The sequence below is a fragment of the Geospiza fortis genome, unplaced genomic scaffold, assembly GCF_000277835.1.
Source record: "Geospiza fortis unplaced genomic scaffold, GeoFor_1.0 scaffold200, whole genome shotgun sequence".
Classification (NCBI taxonomy): domain Eukaryota; kingdom Metazoa; phylum Chordata; class Aves; order Passeriformes; family Thraupidae; genus Geospiza; species Geospiza fortis.
Genome location: NW_005054353.1, coordinates 1269945 through 1288500, shown reverse-complemented (window position 1 = coordinate 1288500; position 18556 = coordinate 1269945). Strand labels below are relative to the sequence as shown.

Below are 18556 nucleotides of genomic sequence, written 5' to 3'. Positions count from 1 at the left end.
CTGGGCGTCCCTGGGGGTGGCGGAGCCGGGCCCAGCCGTGGCGGCTGCAGCGCGGGGCTGGGGCGCCCTGGGCGCGGGACACGGTGCAGGGCTGGTCCCAGCCTGTCCCCGGTACTGCTTAGAATGTTTTCTGACATAAACAGCAGGACAGCAGGCCTGGGAGGGAAGAGCCTGCGGGGAGCGCAGCATTAGTGTGAACAACGAAGGCCAGCCTTGATTCCGCAAACACTGGGTGTAAGGAGTGTAAGAACTTAAACTAGAATCGTGTTATAAATAGGTTGTCCTTAAATTTTGTCTCTTAAATATTCTCATTGGAAGGTCAAACGCATAGGACCACCGTTGCTTATATCGTGAAGACAATTCTTGCCCAGTACAAAAAGAATGACCTTTCTGTAGTGCCGAAAATTGTTTTAAGCAGAGCTTCTCCGACAGTTCTCTTATTTCTTTTTTTTTTCAGGAAATCCAGTCACCATGTCGGCTGCACTGTTGCCAAAGCCCCAGATGCGGGGCCTTTTGGCCAGGAGGATGAAGTTTCACCTCATTGGGGCATTTGTGGTGTCTGTTGGATCTGCAGCTTTGTACAAGGTGGGCTCTGTGGTCATTCGGTTATAAACTGGACTCACTGGAATATTTAAAGAATTCATAATATTTTTCTGTTGAGATTGGGTTGAGCTTTTCATCAGAAAGGTTTAGTAATGTATTTTTGTAAGCATCTTTCCAAAGAACAAATAAATCTTCCTAATCTTCATTTGAAGAAATGATGTGGCTAATCTGATGTTTCATGCTGTGTGTTCAAGGTCACGCAATTCCTGACAACTGGACCTTGAGTCTCCCAAAAGGCTCTTGACCATTCACAGCTGATGCACGTTAACCCAGGATCCTTTGTGCTTTGATCTGCCACAGTTTCTGAGACTTGGGAGAGTTGTCCAAGTCTTACTTTATTTCTTGATTGACTTCAGGAAACTTGCTTTAAAGCAATTTGGAAAACTCATCCTTCACAGTGAAGATGTCAGTGTGGGAAAACCTAATGTGGTCTTTCTGTGCTTGCTCTTGAGGTGTTGTGTGGAAATGGAGCATTATGTTTCCAGAAAAACACCCTTACAGGTTTGATTTCTGATAAAGATAAGAGCAGTACTTTATTAAATAATTCTTGGATCTCATACACAAAGCAAACAACACAGTGTGAATTCTTGTGGAAGAGCTGGATCTTGGTTTTCCCCTTTAACTCATGCATATATACTGGCAGCATTTGAGTGCTCAGGAAGTTGTTGACAAAAGTGACAAGAGATGAAGTTAATTTCAGGTTTTTCACAACTTCTCGGAGCCACAAATGCCTATCAGAAACAATGAGCTCACACATATACTTAACACATCAGTTAAGAGGTAGACAAGCTTGTTTGTGGTCAGACTTTGAAAATAATTTTTTCTTAGCAGTCTCTGTGTCAGTACCTTTTTTGGCACCCCCATGTTAACACACTGGTAAGGTGGCAGACCAGATTTAGAACAGGTAACATGGATCTCAGCAGCCATTTACTTTGTTCCACGTCAGATGCTGTTGTACAAACCCACTTCGGAATTTTTTTCAAGATTTGGGAGCTTTTTGAGTGTATCCCTGTCCTTCAGGTGAATGGGTGTCCAAGAAATGGGAATTTTGGCTTTTTATGTTGGAGACCTGTAAGAGTGGCTTGGCAGTCTTGTAAAATTTTACCAGGTGTAGTTGACTTGCAGTGTAGCTCAAATGTAGCCCTTCAGTGTAGGATGCCATTTTATCTGGAGTTTGAGTTTTGTAGCTGCCCAGAGGCACAAAACTTGCCCATAATGATATGTTTTGTGTATAAATCCATTAGCAGGGAGGGTGTTGGACTCTGGCATCAATACAGATGGAGTGGTTTTGGATCTTGAAATTATGATGTGCTGTCTTTTTTAAGGTTTTCATTCAGACATTCGTTCTCCTGACCAATGATCAGGTAGCCTGACCTGTGAGTTTTAAGAGGAACAAAGGAATGTTTAATAATTTGAGCTAAATGCCTTTTAGATTAGTATCTACTGATAGACATTATGGATCTAACAGAAAAAAAAAATCTGTTCATAAAGCTTTGCAAACTTTAATTTTCTGTGTGTTACTTTCCAGTTTGGAGTTGCTGAACCCAGGAAACAAGCTTATGCAGACTTCTATAGAAACTATGATCCCATGAAGGACTTTCAAGCCATGAAGGCAGCTGGTGTGCTTGAGAGTGCACCACTCAAGTGTTGGTAAGCTGCATCTGCAGGTAATGAACTGCACTGCATTCTGCTTGGAGGGATCTTCCTTTTTTTTCAAATTGAAAGGGTTTTGCAAAGAAAAAGGATACAAATTGCACTTAAGAGACCTGGGTAATAAAAATGTGAAGAAACAGGAGAACTGGGCTCTGGGGAATAAAGGCAGGATAGAAGCTCCTGAATACCTTCCGTGTAATTTGTTCAAGTTGTGGGTACAGGAGACAGCGTTGGTGCCAGGCCTTTGCCCTCCTCACATAACCACGGAGAGGAGACAAAGCTCTAATGTTAAACTCCAAGACTTGCCTGATTCCACAGTTATGTTCATGCTGTCACATCTTGAACTGCTTAACTTGGGCCTGTCTGTATCTTCTGCTTGCGTTCTTGTGGTGGTACAATGAGTGAGAAAATGGAGAGGCTGATTCTCTCTCGTAGCATACATCTTAATGTAAGAAACAGAGACAGCTTCTGTGTATCACTTTGTATTTTGAAGCTGGTGAGAGGGAGAAATACATCTGTATACACCTATATACATATATATTAAAAATCACAGTGGCATACAGCTCTGTGTTACAATAATCACATTTTTGCCATATTGTATGAAGCTTGAATAGAACTTTGTTCACAATACTTTTTTTTAAGTACTTGACACTGCCTTTTCTAGGAAAACTACCCAGTTTTGTTCTCCCTTGCTAGTAACACTAGGAAAAAAGTCTTGATTTCAGCTGTGTTGTGGTTATTAATAACTGCACTCACTGAGCTGCACAAGCTGATGTGACAACTCAATAGAGTTCCTCCCCCTTTCTTGGTGCAAATTTTTTACATTGAGTTCTCTGCTTCTCCTAAAATGACTTCAGACTAATCTAGAATGATAGTTTTTCATTCTTTTGGAATGTTTTCATATTGTGATCATTACGTGATAATCTGTGGCTTTAATTATCCTGGCCAGCTGGATTTTCTCAGCTTGTTTGCATGAACAATCAAGATTGAATAAAAGATTCGTACTTAACACTATGAACACTGAATTCTGTTCTATGACAATCTGGAACTATCTGGCTTCTGCTTAGCACAATTGCGTAAAAAAGCTCAGAGCTCCATGTCTTTTAAAAAATTAGAAAAAAAAGGTAAAAAGTCCTTGTGTCAGTCCCAGCTTTTGGCAGTGTTTTGGGGTTCTTTTGTTTTGTGAGAGTGGGATACTGCTGTTCTTTAGCCATGACTGCAACAAATATAAATAATGAAATTATAAATTTTCCTGGTTTAAATCTTGGTAATTCTGCTTCTGATTCAGTCATCTGGCTGTCTTATAGTCACTTTTAAACTTCTTTAGGTACTGGAATTGCATCCTTTAGTCAGGTGGCCTTCATCAGTGTATTCTGAAGGGCCATCTGGTGGTAAAGTCATTTGAAACAAACACTGTCAACAAGGATGCATGTTGAATATTTAATTCAAATCATGAGCAGGATTTATTTCTGTACAAATGGAGCTCCACTCTCAGCCTGTGTTCCCGTTGGCAGCTTTAAAAAAAATTGCACACTGTGTGCACCTGTTAAAATTAAATGTTTCCTAAACAATTTTTCCATTTTTTAATTGTATTGACTCAAAAGAAAACATGGGAGAGAAATAGTCTTTTGTGATTTTGTTTGAATTGATGGTGTTTCTTACTCCTCAGCCTGTTTATATAAGAACAGATATTTTTTCACTCTTTCATAGTAGAAAGAGGTTGGGTTTTTTTGTGCCTGCATGTGAATACAAAAGTAGAAGAAGGGGAAGACAATGCCAGTGTTTCAAATATTCTGTAAAGGCTGTAAAAAAAAGAACAAGTACCCAGAACAGATGGAAGACATTTTCGTTTGCCTCAGAAGTTTAAATTTTAGATATTTTGAATTTTTAGCCATTTTTTGGTGTAGTTACCCAAAGGATACAGTGATCATGCACAGTCTACATCTCCCATTTACTGCAGCATGTCCTGTATGTCACAGTAAATACAGGGGCTTAACCTCACTGAGTACTCTCTGTGGAACCAGTCCTTAGCCGCAGAATTGAGGAGGCGGTCGGGTGGGCAGGAAGGAGTTCTTTAGTTATGGTGGGAGCATGACACTCTACACCAAGTTTGTTCCTGCTGGGCATGGAGGCACCTTGGCACCTCCCTGTGAATTCGCACTTTTCCATCTGCTTGGTGTGGACTCCGGTGGTGATACTGACTGTGGAAATTGAGGTATAAGTGTGAGGAGTATCTGGCGTCTGCTGTGTGCTCAGCCATGGAATGAATGGGGAAGCTCAGAGTTTGGTGCTAACCACTTTCAAGACTCTTGTCATGGAACACAGATGGTCTTGGATTGTGTTCAGTATAATGGGGAGAAGCAATTTGAATTTGGTTTTCTTCCTTCCTTGGTAGGCTGCCTGCACCACTTGTTTCCTCTCTGGCTCCTCTCCGAAAGCTGCATTCCTTTCTCCTGCAGACCCTCAGCAAGACTGATTCAGTTACCAGTGTGGCATATATAGTCAATCTGATGTGCTGTGCAGTGTTGTTCCAGCTCTTGATTTGTTCCATGTTTCACTTCTGTTTGCCACATTAAGGGTGTGTGGAACTTCAAGCTCAGGAAATAACGGGGAATTCCTCTAGACTAAACTACCGCATAAACATTTCTCTGCTGCTTTGCATTCATACATACTAATATGTTCACTTAGAGCATGAAGTTTGTCCATCATAACTTAATGGGCTTTTTTTATCTTGCAGATTCCCACCATTTCAAGAAGACTTGATGACTGAACCTTATTTGTTCACTGAAGTGTAAAGTGCAATGCACCACAGTGCATGGCACGCTCTAATGCAGCTCAATAAATAAAATACATATGTCAGTGACATTCAGTTCTCTTCATTAATGTAGAAATACTTAAAGGCTCAGGTACTGGGTGGGTGGAAGGAGGGGTGGAAAGTCTTCAGAACTTGCCCAAGATGACTAAGTCTATCTTTCCTCCAGGAATTATTTGTATCTCTCTTTTGGCCAAATTCCACATTTGATAGCACAGTATATGCCTAAGCAGTGACAACTAGTTTGTCCCAGCTGTTTATGGGAATGTGCGAGAGGACAGATGTTGCAGGAAGGGAGAGGATGGATTTCTGGAGGGGTCTGTGTTACCTCTGGCTTCACAAGGTGAGCTGACCTTGAGACGAAAGAATTTGGCTAGAAATTCTGGAAATACACCAGCCAACCTTTTTGTCTTTTTCTGCTGTCATCACTGTATTGTCTTCCTTACATCAGCAAACTGTTACAGCAAGACTTACAGACTCTGCAAATGCCCATTCTTACACATGGTATATTAGTTACTCTGATTGGAAAATTACTCCAAACTGCAGGCATGTTCCCATCTAATTGATGTACAAGAGGGAAGGGGGTACAGGCAGACAAAGTAAATTTTGTATTATGGTAATAAAAATCTTGGCGTGCTGCTTTTAGACATGTATCATCTTTTTAATATCTGGAAGTAGTCAGCTAAGCATAGTTTGGATCCCTGCTACATTCTGTGCAGTCTGAGGCACGATGCTCTGTCTTGGGCCATGATAACCTGTCAGAACAGGCTTTGTCATTGCCTCTTGCTCAGGATGAAGAAGGTACTAGGACTGCAGCTTTTGTTTGCTAAATGTGGATACTTAAGAGAGCAGGCAAAAGCTGACTGCATGAAAGGAAGGAAGTCTTTGTATGAAGCAGCATGACAAATTAGGCCATCTGTGTTGTATTTGAAGGTCTTCGGTTCAAATCCTGTTTGGAATAACTTATTATTTTACATGGATCATTAACTACTTAACACTTAATAGGTATCCTTGAACAACATTTGGACTAATGAAAGCACATAAGTAATGTTTGTGATCCAGAACATTTTATAGAGCAACATGGGATTTTCTTTAAACTTCCCATGCAGACGGTGCTTCCTTTAAGCAAAGAAAGAATTTGACATTAGTGATGCTGGGGAAACCATCTAGTAATCAAAATACCCCAGCTCCTATAAATGTAAACCAGAGCTTAACAATAGCAAATGATACCCATTTATCTTCCCAATGTATAGTATAAACAGTGTATGCCATTAAGTACTGACTAACATTTTCTCAGGCCTGTCTGCAAGTTTAAATAGCCAGGGGTCTTCAGTCTTACTGACAGCTTCAGAGGAAAAGAAACTTGCTACTGCCAGGTGTGCAGGTTAATAGACATGATTCTCTTGTCAGTCTAGGCTCTGTATTCTTCACAGTTGCTATGAATTAATTTACTGTTAAGTTTTTAGTTTCTTTTAAACTGCTGCAGCCAGCAGCAGTTTTTGCAGTCTGTCTTCCTTCAGCTACCAGCTCATGTGATTTAAAGAAATGAGTTTTGTGACGGAAGGCAATTTTTGACAGGTACAGTGAGCCCAGGGATGTCTCTGGCTAGATGTATTTAACAAAGGAAGCTGAGTTCTAACTTCTGTGGCTGTGCTTTGAGAGTCTGCAGGCTGCAGTTGTTGCTTTCTGGTTTCACGCTGAATACAAGGCAAGTGCTTCCCTTAAGCAGGCAATACCAACCATCCCACAGCCTGCTTTCTTCTGGAGTAGGAAGGGAGGGCAAAGCTGGATACCTCACCTGCTTTTCTGAAATCAGCACCAACCCACCAGGTTTCCTTTTTTTTTTTTTCTTAATTTAAAAATTTTTTTCCTTTGCTAGCAAGAGTTCAGCTAATTCTATCATACAAAGAATTGGAGTGGGACATAGCATAGTACAAGACCTGTGAGTTAGACCCTAATCAGTTGCTTGTTACAGGGCATTCTGTTTCTAGGAGATGCAGAGCTGAAAAACATGCTTGGCTGCTCTTGGAGATTATCCCAAGTGAAGGTTTTTGCTATATTTATGTATGAAATGATATATAAAAAGGAATTATTTGACCTGAACTGCTTTGGGAAAGGTCTTGCCTGACTATGGCTTCAAATTTTTTGGCTAGCTAACTTTATTCTGGAGTGTTTGAGGAGTGATTGATTGTTCTGGAAGCAAACAAAAAAGATAGATTTGAAGTTGTGAGCTCTCCAGGTCTAAAGAGCGTTATGAGAGTAGGCATGTTTTAAGAGTACACATTGCACTGCTTTAGCAGCTAAGTACAGGCAGCTGCTCTTTGGACAACTTTGTTTTCATAGTTCACACAGCTCATATGTAAGAGAGGTTGATTTATGTGCCGTCCCCACTCGTTTCCATACATGTGGTCAGAAGGGGGAGAAAGAACCTGCCTAATGCAGTAAAGATGCAGCTCTATTCACTGAAGAAAAGTGTAATTTAAGCAAGTGTTTATTCCAGGAGAATGTAATTCAGGAAAAACACAAATGAATCTTAAAAAAAAAAATGGCTGAAATCTACAAACTTTTAGAAATGAAACTGCTGTTCCTCATTTTATACAGGTGTGTTTGCATCCCCTTGGCTTGTCTGTGTACTCCATAAATAAGGAACAGATTAGTCTAATTGAAATGGTGAGTACCGTGCTGTTTTGATTCAGTTAGTCACAAAAGCATAAAACTTTTCAGCACACGTTTTTGGCAGGCTAGTCACCAGTTTTTACTTCCAAAGTATTGTCACGATCTATTGCATTTTCTGGTGCACTACAAAGTCCAGTGACCAACTGGATCTAATGGGGCCCTCATGAAGCTTGTACATCAGTCTTGTCATTGTCCTACACATTGTAACCAAATGAATAAACAGCTCACAAGAACAAGTATTACAGGAATAGCTTTATTATCTTTAAACAATTTAATTATATTACAATTTATCCATCAATATGCAAAATTAGAAGTATTAAACAACTTCCATAAAATACTCAGGAATGAAGCACATGTGTGTATATACATATACATTTTTAAACAGTGTTATTTAAACAGTGACTAAGTTACTAAATCATTGGATGAAATGTTGATAATGGATGGGCTTATTTCACAGTCAGAAAAGGACAACGCGGACCCCAACCCCAGCCTCCTTTATTCTCAGTAGATGAGACACAGCTTTTAGGAATACCTTTTAACAAAACAGAACTCAAGAAAAAAACATTGTGGTTACTACATTCTTATTTACTGTGCATTTGGTCATATCAAGTATGCATAGAAGCTATAAAGCATATGCTCCAAATGGTGATCACATTTTATTCCAGTTTTTTACTTCAATTCCAGCCATGTTCAGGAATCTCCAGACATAATTCATTTTGGTAAACATATAGAAAAGGAGAGAAAAGTTAACAAGCATAGTTGGAAACCAAGTAAGCTTTTGGTTTTAAAATGAAACTGCCATAGCCAGATTTGGTGTATAAAGTCATCTAACTGTGCCCAGAGACTGATTTCTTGTCTACTACAAGAAATGCAGGTGTTTAACATATATTTGTAAGTGTATTGTGATGGCATCATTAACTGTTAATGTAATTGGTGCCTGTGGGTCCATAGTTTTCAATCAACTTTAAAAAAATCTCACTTGGCTTAGTACATATTTGAAAGGCCACATTTCTTTTATCAGTTTGAAGATGATAAGCATCAAATGAATTAGGGCTGAAGGGAGCACATACAATGTAGTGGTGGCAGATCAGAAATGAGCAAGACCCCACAAGGTGTACCTAGCACCTGCACATCTGGGTTACATTGAGCTTGGAGATTTTAAGGAGACAGCTCTGTTTCTTCAATTTTTGAACTGCATGTTACTGGCTTCCAGTTAATGAGCAGACAACACACGGTCATACATACATTGAAAGTACTTCTGAAAATTTGATGGTGGATAAAATAAAGTTTCTGTATACAGACAGTTTTAAAAATAAAGTCATGTTGTAGTTCATGTTTTGTTCTCCAAACCACACAAAGGCACTAGTTTACATTATGGACTAATGTCCTGCAGAACTTCAGTCAAATAAAGGAAGCTATTTTAAGGTTAAAGTGGTGCTAAAACCCAGCTGTCACTAGTAACTTAAAACAGCCACACTGGGTTTTTCAGATTTAGTGGGGGAAAATGTTTTGCCTCAGGACGCACATGTTGGGGGAGTGTGGGTGTGGGGGGAAAGGCTCAGCCTTGAGCAAGTTTTTACAGCTGAGTTATAAACCTGGTTTATAACAGAAACTGGCAGACCCTAAAATAAGATATAGAGGTATTGATACACATTTCTGTGTGTGGTAAAAACGTCTGTATGCACATAATTTTTCCCCATTCTCTAATTTTTGGTTATTGAAAAGAAAAAGGATTTTGATTAAGCTGTAGTCCAAGGCTGTTCCTTCTCACTTTATTCATTTGCCAGAACACTTTCCTTCCAGCACTAGTATTTTGGCTAGAAAGCTGGAATGTTGTCAAGATTAGAAAAGCTATTGGGCTTTGTTATCAGTTTCTACCTCCTCAGAAATTACATGCATCTCTACTTGATGTAGGTTACTGCAGAGAAAGCACTGCTCTCAAACTGGTACGGCATTACTACACACACCAGAAATAACTATTAATTAAATCCTTTCCTCAAGGCTTTCTTTTTCACCATGGTGAATTTGCTAATGAATACCTGGGCAAAATTTGGATCAACTACATACTGATAGGTTTTTGTTATAGTCAGGGGCTGCTCAGCAGCCAGGGTTTGCGGGGCCGGCGCTGCGGTGGTGCTGGGGGCGAGGTGGCAAGAGGCCTTTGTGATGTACTCCACCAGGCGGTTGTACTGCTGCTCCGACAGCCTCTCTCTGGCGCCCTCGGCCTGCAGTCAGATGAGATACAATAGTCACTGAGTGTTTGACAGTAACTGAGCTGAGCAGCAAGGACAATAACTTCCACATTTCTCTGATAAAAACCTTCCTGCCTGAAATCTAAACTAGTTTAAAGGAATTTTTAAATCATGAATGTTCTCCCATAGTTGGGTCTTGGTGAATTAGTCCTCTCCTCTGCTGTTTTGGACTTCTGAGAAGCTCTAACTGACACAGAAAATTTAAGGAGTATCTTTTGAGAATTGGTCAAGAGTAGAACTTTACAACAGATCAACTCCTTGTATACGGCAAAGGCATTGAAATCCCTTTTAGAAAAATGTGAGTAGCTCTTGGCAAGGCTTATCATACAGAAATTCTATTTAGCTAGAATATTTTAGTGTTTAACTAATTTAATTTAAAATCAAGACTAGAAGCTACTTTCCAGGTGAATGTTCTATGGCAGGATATATCCATCTGCTTCTGGCAACAAAACCCATCCACACAAGGACATTTTTCTAAACAAAAGGGTTTTACTAAAGATGATTTGGGCATTTTGTTTTTGGAGGAAACATTAAGGGATCTGTGTTTTGCAGGCTGAAATAGGTAGAGGTTGTTTAAGATCCTAGCAAGAGAAATGCAAGTGACCTACCTTAGCAGGAAAAAATACAGTAAAGCAAATACTGTAATCTATCATGTGGTTGCAACCAGATAAACTATTATCCAGAAAAGCTATGGGCAAATCTGGCTTTGGAAAATCTGCTGTGCCCTTGTTTGTGAAGAAGTTGAGGATGACTGTGACTAGCTTGAGAAGGGAAGGCAAACAAGCAGGCATCAAGCTGGTTGCATTGTCTCAAAAAACCTGTTATTTCAGAAATCCCACCCTGGTTATTACAGTAGTATGACAAGCTAAGCCATTCAGAATAGAAGTTTCTTCCAAAATATTACAATGAAGAAAAAGGCAGCAGCTATAATAGGGCTGGGGTTTGATGCTTCCTTATTTTACACTTGAAGAATTGCTGACCAGTTTAATTTTTGTAGGATTTAAAATTTCCTTGCTGGACATCGTGCTAAGGATTTAAAGGCTTTCACGAAGTTTTACAGGTCTTGCTTGATAGAATAATATTTTCAAACAGTGCCATTAGATTCACTTCAACATCCACGATCAGTATCTTGTCATGTCTCTGGACGGCAAGACTCATTTAAATACTCTGCTGCTTATTTGAAGAAAGAATTAATATGATTGATAGATAGTGACAGGTGTCACATTCACATGAAAAAGTCCCCTCTGTTTTTTTCCTATGCCTTTGGAGATGGATTTGCTGCTCAGTGAGTAGAAACACTCCTGTTTTCAATCATCATCGCAAAATTGCTAAAGGAAGCAGGCTCATGAACAAGCTCAGAAGTTTAAGGTTGAAGCCTGTGCCTAGAAACAGCAGAAATGATGAAATGGGCAGAGGAAAGGGTGTTCCCATGAACGACCTTAAGGCAGGGAAAAATCAGAAGGCAGACTGCTGCAGCAGACTCCAGCTAACGGTGGAGAACAGTGTCTGAACCACGACTTTGGTCTGGTGGCTCAGTGAAAGTCAGCAGTCAGTCTGTTACAGCAGTTGAAAGGAGAGAAATATGCTGAAGTACCACCTATGTAAACTGGATTTTAAGTTACAGGGTAAATTTTGGATGTAGGTGGCTTCACACTTTTTCCTGATTTCTCCTAGGGAGGTAAGCCCAGGGACAGCTGGGTTCTGCCTCCACATTGACCAGAAGATCCTGCTTTACCAAAGGAGATGGAAATGGTGCTGGTATCCCACTCATCTACTTTCGTGAACCCATTCTTCATTAAGCCCCAGGCCATTTTCCACAGATACAGCATAATTATTCAGGAGGAAATGTTAACTCTGGTTGGATGGTCTTCCAAAGTAACTGGGACCCTACTTGCTTTTAGATGACTTCATCTGTAAATAAGTGTCTGCTTCTGCAGCCAGTTTCAGTTTGGCTTATATTTTCAAGACAAGAAAAATTTGGAATTGATGTAATTCTACATTTTTTCCTAAATGGGACCTAAGATTGTCACTAAGTGCCCTCACTTGCTGCTTTCAACATTTATCATGTTGATATCCAGATCACTCAAGGATTCAAAACTTGATTGAGGCTTGCTTAATGCAGCTCCTAGAAGAACATTAGAGATATCATGTCCCTTCATACTACCAGGCCATACTTTTGGGTTAAGAACTCCTGTATTTTTCTAAAATTCCTCCCATTATGGTTTATAATGAATGAGCCTTCAGCAATTCTAACTCCACAGCAGCTACAACACCTGTGCTGTGCAGTCCAGATGGGTGTAGCACAGATCTACTCTGTGCACACTGACTAAGGAGACCCAGCTCTTTAGGATTATTTTCCATTGCTTTGAGAAATCCAAAGTTTGCTTTTGAGCTCGAAAGATGATAACACGTAGGACTATTGAAAAAAAAAATCTGGAATATCTGAAATTCCAGGGCCCTTCAATTTTTTATTGTCTTCTTGATGTTATGAGCTATACCAAGAGCAGCTGGAAGAGCAGGACTTTTGAGTTTGACATCTGTCTGGAAACAAGCAATGTCTCAATTACTTTGGAAGATAATCCAAATACAATTAATGCTTCCCTTTCAATAACAAACTTGTCAGTGCCAGAGTTTTTAAGAATCCATCCAGGCTATTCCTATCCAGATGGATTAAGTTATATATTGTGGAGGCAAACAAGGCATCAGGCAAACCTATTGCTGAAGGAGTCAAAATATGCTGTATAACCTCTCTGGTGATTACAGCTGTAGAATAACTCATGTTTTGTTTCTTAACTGTTCCAAGAAGTTGAGGAGAGGGAATGAGAGAAACTGTTTTGGGCAGAGCTGAAACAAAACTTTTGGCAATTGTTTTTGTGAGCAGTAATGCAAAAAAGTGGATTTTTATAGCCTTGAAATGAAATGTTTCAATTTCTTGTATTATTCTTAGTATCTTTGACTAAACTAATCAGAAAAATAGACATAACTTATATTGGTAACATTAGCTCTGTTTTGCTAAACTCAAAATAGCAATTTGGTTGACCTGACTAGGCATCTTCCTGCTAAAAATTGAGGCCATCTTTGCAAATGCCATCGTGCACAGACATGTCTGCACTTCAGCTGAGGACACCTTCAGTGCAACACAATGGCCTACTATTAATACTGAGGAGTTGTGTCTATTTAGGCATCACTCTGCAGCTTAGATGCTGCTCATCTTCAAGTCACAACTTGTTCCTCCTAAGGTTCCTTCTCCTAATCACATCTGAAGACTTTGTAGAAGCTCTTGTCAGAAAGCTGAAGGGAAGCTCTGGCTCCCATCAGCACCAGTGCTGCACGTGACACCCAGACCACAAATTCAGCTGCAGAAAGGAAATCACCAAGTATGAGATCTCCCAATCCACTAAAAAACCAGCAAATATTAATTACAAAACATTCTATGTAATTACTAAAACTGTACATGAAGCTTTTTGGAATCTTTTATTGTGTAGCTGCTTTAGCTGCCTTAACATAAAAAAATTAAAAATTTGTTATTCTATATTTCTTTCAACTGCTCTTCCTCACAGCACATTTCTTTACATTTTTACAAGAATTTCAGTATCAGTATCTGCGTTCTGAAGGAATGTTTTGCCAGGTCTGTTTTGTACAGCATCACTCAACTTTTGCTCTCTTGCCATCACTGACTTGGCTCCACCTGGGACACAGGCACTTTTCCCATACATTTTCATTGTGTTCTCAAGAGCCTGTATCAGCAAAAGAGATGCTGGGCTCAAGGCTTACAGCTCCTAGAGCTGCATTGCTGCACCATTTGAGTAGGACTCCCATATTTCCATCCAGAACTTCAGAAAACAATGCTGTATTTTGTCCAGTACCTCCAGAGGAGGATGTTATGAGCGCACATGTGTGGGAACATTTGACTCCTCACGTGCCATGCAGGGTTGCTCTGTGCATTCAGGGGCCCCATTTGCCCATAAATCCTACACATTCCCAGCTGTAGGGAGTAGAATTAGGCTCCCTGTCCCTCGCCTTCCCTTCTCCCAAACAGGCAGACTGTCTGCCCCCTTCATCACCCACTTGCAGCCAGCTGCCCTTACCCCATGGTAGCAGCCTTCTCCTTACCCCTCGGAAAACCAGATGCAAAGACAACACTCCAATCCAATAAAAAAAAGATCTGGGCTGGTGCTAAAGTTAGGATTAGGATAGGGTGAGTGTATCCAGTGCCTTAGTGAAAGCAACTTTTCTTCTTCTTCCCTCCAGGACACTAGCTCTGGACTGAGCAGGACAGTCTGGACTCTGACAGTCTGATGTGTGCCTCCACCAACCACTCAGCACTCAGGGACAAAAAAAGCTGAGCTTTGCTCATTTGCTTCACAATTTAAGTAATCCCTCATGTAGCTTTGTGGTGAGAGAAGGCAACTTCAGTCAACAGTTCTCTGTGAGACTGAGGTTAGTGGAAAGACAATAAATATAGAATTCAGCACTAAAGAAAGCTTTCACAAAAATACTCAAGTGCTGTCATGACACAGATGAAGTCCTTGCTGAAATCAACAGCAAAACTCTTCACTGACTTCAGCAAAGTTAGGATTTGACTGAAGGTGCTCCTACTTTTTGTCACTCCTTATACTTCAGGGCTTTTATATGTTCTTTTTTTATATTTGAAACAGAAATTTCTGGTATAGCAGTCTATAAACTAGCTGCACACTTTTATAAAAACTCGGACATGCATGTTCGTTTTTGAAATGCTCTCTCATATGATTCTACTTGAGAATTTAATACAATAAACATTGTTTCCCAAAAGTGTAAAAATATAACATTCTTCTGCCATTAAAAGAAGATAATCCAAAAAACCTCAGTATTCAAATAGCTTAGACATCTTTCAACATGAAGATGAAGCGTTTATGATCTTACTGGCAAACACTTGGTGCATCCAATCTCAGAGAGGGACTAATCCAATTTAAAGCTAGCATTTGCAGAAGAAGGATGATCTAAGGAAGTAAATACAGCCAAACAAGACCACTGTGCTAGAAGAGACAAGATAAAAGCACACTGAAAGGAGCACCAGCACCACTGAACTGTTAACAGAATTCCCAGAAGAATAAAAGGAACTGCTTTTGCTGGGACTTTGTAGGCACAGGGTGCAATGCTGACTTGCCAAACAATGAACACCTCTGGCATAGGTAGCCATGAGAACCTTTTCAGAAAAGAGGTGATGCTTATGAAGAACTCAGACTTCCTCTACTTTTTCCCTCAGAAAATTTCTGTCATAGATATGGTATATTACGATCAATAAGAGAATAGAAGGGAGAAGACACATTCACCCAAAGGGAAACACAGCCAGCTAGGAGGGGCAGATCTCCTGGTTTGGCACTTCAGCCTCTGGCCTCCCAGCCCAGAGGTGAGTATTCCCACTGCCAAATGCACCAGCATCAGTGTAACTTTGTCTTTGAATGGAAAAGGTACTCAAGTCTTTACCTCCAAGTCAGAAGGCACTCTCTGTTGTTTTAGCTGCACCTTCAGCAGACCTTTTTGCTGATCATCTTCCAGACAATCAATTTCAGTCACGGGGAAGGCCTGCTGCTGTGTGTCTTCACTGATGCTCACGACAAAGAGCACCTCTGAGGTGAGCAGCAAGCAGCCTTCATGCTGCTGGCCCGATCCGCTCACAATCATGACATCTAAGGCCATATGAACCTCTGGCCTTCCCAGAGATTGCAGCATTTTCCTGCATTATCAGGTTAAACAAAGAAAAAAAAAGAAAAAAATAAAAGAAAAAAAAAAGAAAAAAAAAAGAACTAGTTAGTGTAGTGCATTGGATCCTCCAGGGCTTATTCTGATCACTGTTTTTACTTAAGCCTGTAGCTATCACCTACGGATGTAAAATAAGCCAGGGACTGTACTCCAAAACTCCATTACTGAAAGATGTAAGAGTTCAGATTTAAAGAATGAATGTGAAATTGTTACTTATCAAAACCCCTCAATCACTCACCACAGAATTGGCCTAATATCTGTGCTAGGTTAGCCTATTTCCCATCCTATTTCCTTGATAATAGAAAAATTACCCTGAGAAGTGGCTTAGAAATTCAGTGCAGAAAATAAAGCTATCTTCACTAACAGCTGTTTCTGGAGATGTGCAGTATTTTTCTTGGGCTCAGTGCAATGATAAAATAAGTAAGAACTCACTGAATACCATTAAATAAAGATCAGCTCTGTAGTTTCAAAGCTGGATGCAGATCAGCAGCCCATCATTTGCAGATTGGGTTTCTATGCACTACCTTTGTGTTTAGTGTTCCTAAACAAACTGCCATAACTCAGCCTTTCCTAGAGAAGCCTTTCCTGTTAACTTGACCAGAGGCCAGGAGCTATTAATAAATAACGTGGATGTAAAAATGAGCAATTGTCTAAATAATGTTACCAGACGTATTTGACGTGGCTGTTTGGAGCCTGCTCAACATGTTGATCATTTGGATGAGAGCGCTGCTTGGGAAGCTGAGAAAGTCCAGCTCCATGCAAAATACCTGTGGGTGAGAGAATTCAGGTTTTTTAGTGGTTGTTTTCTACAACACAGTTACGTGTTGCAGTGATGTCATCTGTTTAAAGCAGTTCATAAAATAGTGCAGATCCAAAATGATGTCACATCTCTGGAAGCTGTAGTCAAGATAGTTCATTAAATATTACAATGCAAGAGTTGTGCACTTAACCCCCATGATCTCGCTTTAGCAAGAAACAAAAAAAACCCACTGTGTGTTCCATGAATCAGCTCTACACTTGCAATCAAGAGAAACATAACACTCCTGAGAGCCATCACTTCAGACCAGGATCAGACACATCACTTAGGATTTATGTAGAAAAAATCAAGACCATTGTTAACTTTCTTGCTTAATATTAAAATACTTTCATATACGTGTCACAATTGGTACAAATTAGAAGGCGAGTTTGCCTAGATACTGCATTTAAATGTTTAAATGTTCAGTTACTTAATCCAGCTGTTAAACACAGATCCATGTACATTTATGAGATCTCCTGGGGCATCTGGTTTATTGTGAATTCTTCTTAGTGCCAGCACAGAATGGAGACTACAAGCAGCAGTTAAGCAGGTTTTTAAAGAGACTCTCCAGAGCTGAAGATGGTACAGTATGTATGATTTTAGATGGCCTGTAAACATTCAATGATGAGGTATGGTCACCAGAAAGAATGTGTGGGATGCAAAAAAATTCACAAATTAAATAGTTTTAAAAATTTTTACATGACAGACATGGAGTAGGTTATGCAGCAAGCACTTGGTGCAAAGTTGCTCTTTTACAAATGTACTTCTTTACAAATAAATTAAGAGATTTTCTTTTGTCTAAGCATTCCAAAGGCATAAGAGTGTCAATAACTTAGATTCCCTCTTACACAATGGATAATAATTTAAACAAAACATCAGCAATGAAAAAAAACCCTTTAATTTTTAGCACACATGTTGATGGTAATACTTAAAAGCAGCATCCCAATTGTAACAGTTGGCTTACCAAGGTTCTCAGCATTATGTGAGTGAAAATGTTATTTACAGATGGAGACAGAGAGAACATGTGTTTATTTCTGTGTGGTCCTCCACCCCTTGGTCTCCCCCAAGAGGCACAGTCCCACTTCCAATCCAGTTGTGGGCAAGAGTTACTTGAACTCTTGTGTATTTTCCTCTCACGCACGGTCAACTATTATTGATATAGTTTTATGTTTTTTCCTGGCTAACTCTTTTTGTCGTGGTCATGGAAAACATGATGTCTTGTATACCATATCTGCAATGAAAAGTGTCCCTCTACTACTATGAGTTTCTTGATAAAAACAGCAGCAGAATTAAATCTAGAAATAATAATGTCCTGGGCAGCAAAGCCAACACAGAGAAAGCCAACAACACAAAAAAACCTTCTGATTTTGCTGATATGGGTTTTACACCTATGGGGTGTATAATTCAGGAGAACAGTTATTATTTATGATCATACAAACAAGATAAAGTCGATTTGAAAGAATTCTAATAATTGTTTCATTATTTCTTTTACTAGATGGAATGAGCTGTGGGTGTTGTGGGAAGCATCCTAACCTTAAGCTCTACTTGTATTTTAGTTAACACAACAAGCATAAATACTCCTAGTGATTAAAGGCATAAATATTCAAGGTTTGTCTGGTATAATTAGTGAGGTGGAATCATTGACACATTGTCCTTCAATCAGTATCCTGCTTCTTTTCCATGACTCCCCCAACTACCATTTCTTCTTAGATATTCAAGCTGAAAGTGATTTATTGATACTGGAGACAATTAAATTAGTGTATTTTGATATTTTATTTTTTATCTTTTACACTTTTTGTTTGTCCAGAATTGTTCCCATCAATTTGAAAGGATTTAGCACCAGTGCCATTAAGTGCTCAGTCTAGCTGGAAACCTCACCTCTGGTTGCTCTAAGGTTACCCATGTATCTGAAAACAGGACTGTCTTCTTGTGAAGCTCCAGTTTAAAGGGGATGCTCTTACTACATGACTCACTTCTTTCTCCCAAGAATGTAACTCACTCTTTGTGTAGAGATAGCCCAAC

At 39.7% G+C, this 18556-nt stretch overlaps 2 protein-coding genes across 3 annotated transcripts in view; one reads left to right on the top strand and one right to left on the bottom strand.

The window, feature by feature from the left end:
* Window positions 1-97: 97 nt before the first annotated feature.
* LOC102034517 (cytochrome c oxidase subunit 6C-2) lies at window positions 98-5121 on the top strand. 2 transcript variants are annotated; one of them, XM_005423452.2, is made up of 4 exons: window positions 98-234; window positions 458-585; window positions 2132-2253; window positions 4994-5121. In XM_005423452.2, coding segments are annotated over exons 2-4 (237 nt in total). In that variant the 5' UTR covers window positions 98-234; window positions 458-471; the 3' UTR covers window positions 4995-5121. The 2 variants fall into 2 exon arrangements, with proteins under 2 accessions (XP_005423509.1, XP_005423508.1); XM_005423451.2 differs by having other exon boundaries at window positions 99-234; window positions 2132-2270.
* A 2857-nt stretch (window positions 5122-7978) lies between these two features.
* The window catches only part of VPS13B (vacuolar protein sorting 13 homolog B), a 431388-nt gene continuing 420810 nt past the window's right edge, over window positions 7979-18556 (bottom strand). The window contains exons 61-63 of the mRNA XM_005423449.3: window positions 16403-16505; window positions 15463-15712; window positions 7979-9969 (exon numbers count right to left, since the gene is read on the bottom strand). Of these exons, the coding sequence (XP_005423506.1) occupies window positions 9724-9969; window positions 15463-15712; window positions 16403-16505 (599 nt within the window). The 3' untranslated portion in view covers window positions 7979-9723. The remainder of the gene's footprint in view (window positions 9970-15462; window positions 15713-16402; window positions 16506-18556) is intronic.

Excerpts from the sequence above, each read along its gene's own strand:
- LOC102034517 (XM_005423451.2), top strand. The coding sequence starts at position 472 with ATGTCGGCTGCACTGTTGCCAAAGCCCCAGATGCGGGGCCTTTTGGCC. Across the intron at positions 586-2,131 it reads GATCTGCAGCTTTGTACAAG|TTTGGAGTTGCTGAACCCAG; the intron begins GTGGGCTCTGTG and ends GTTACTTTCCAG.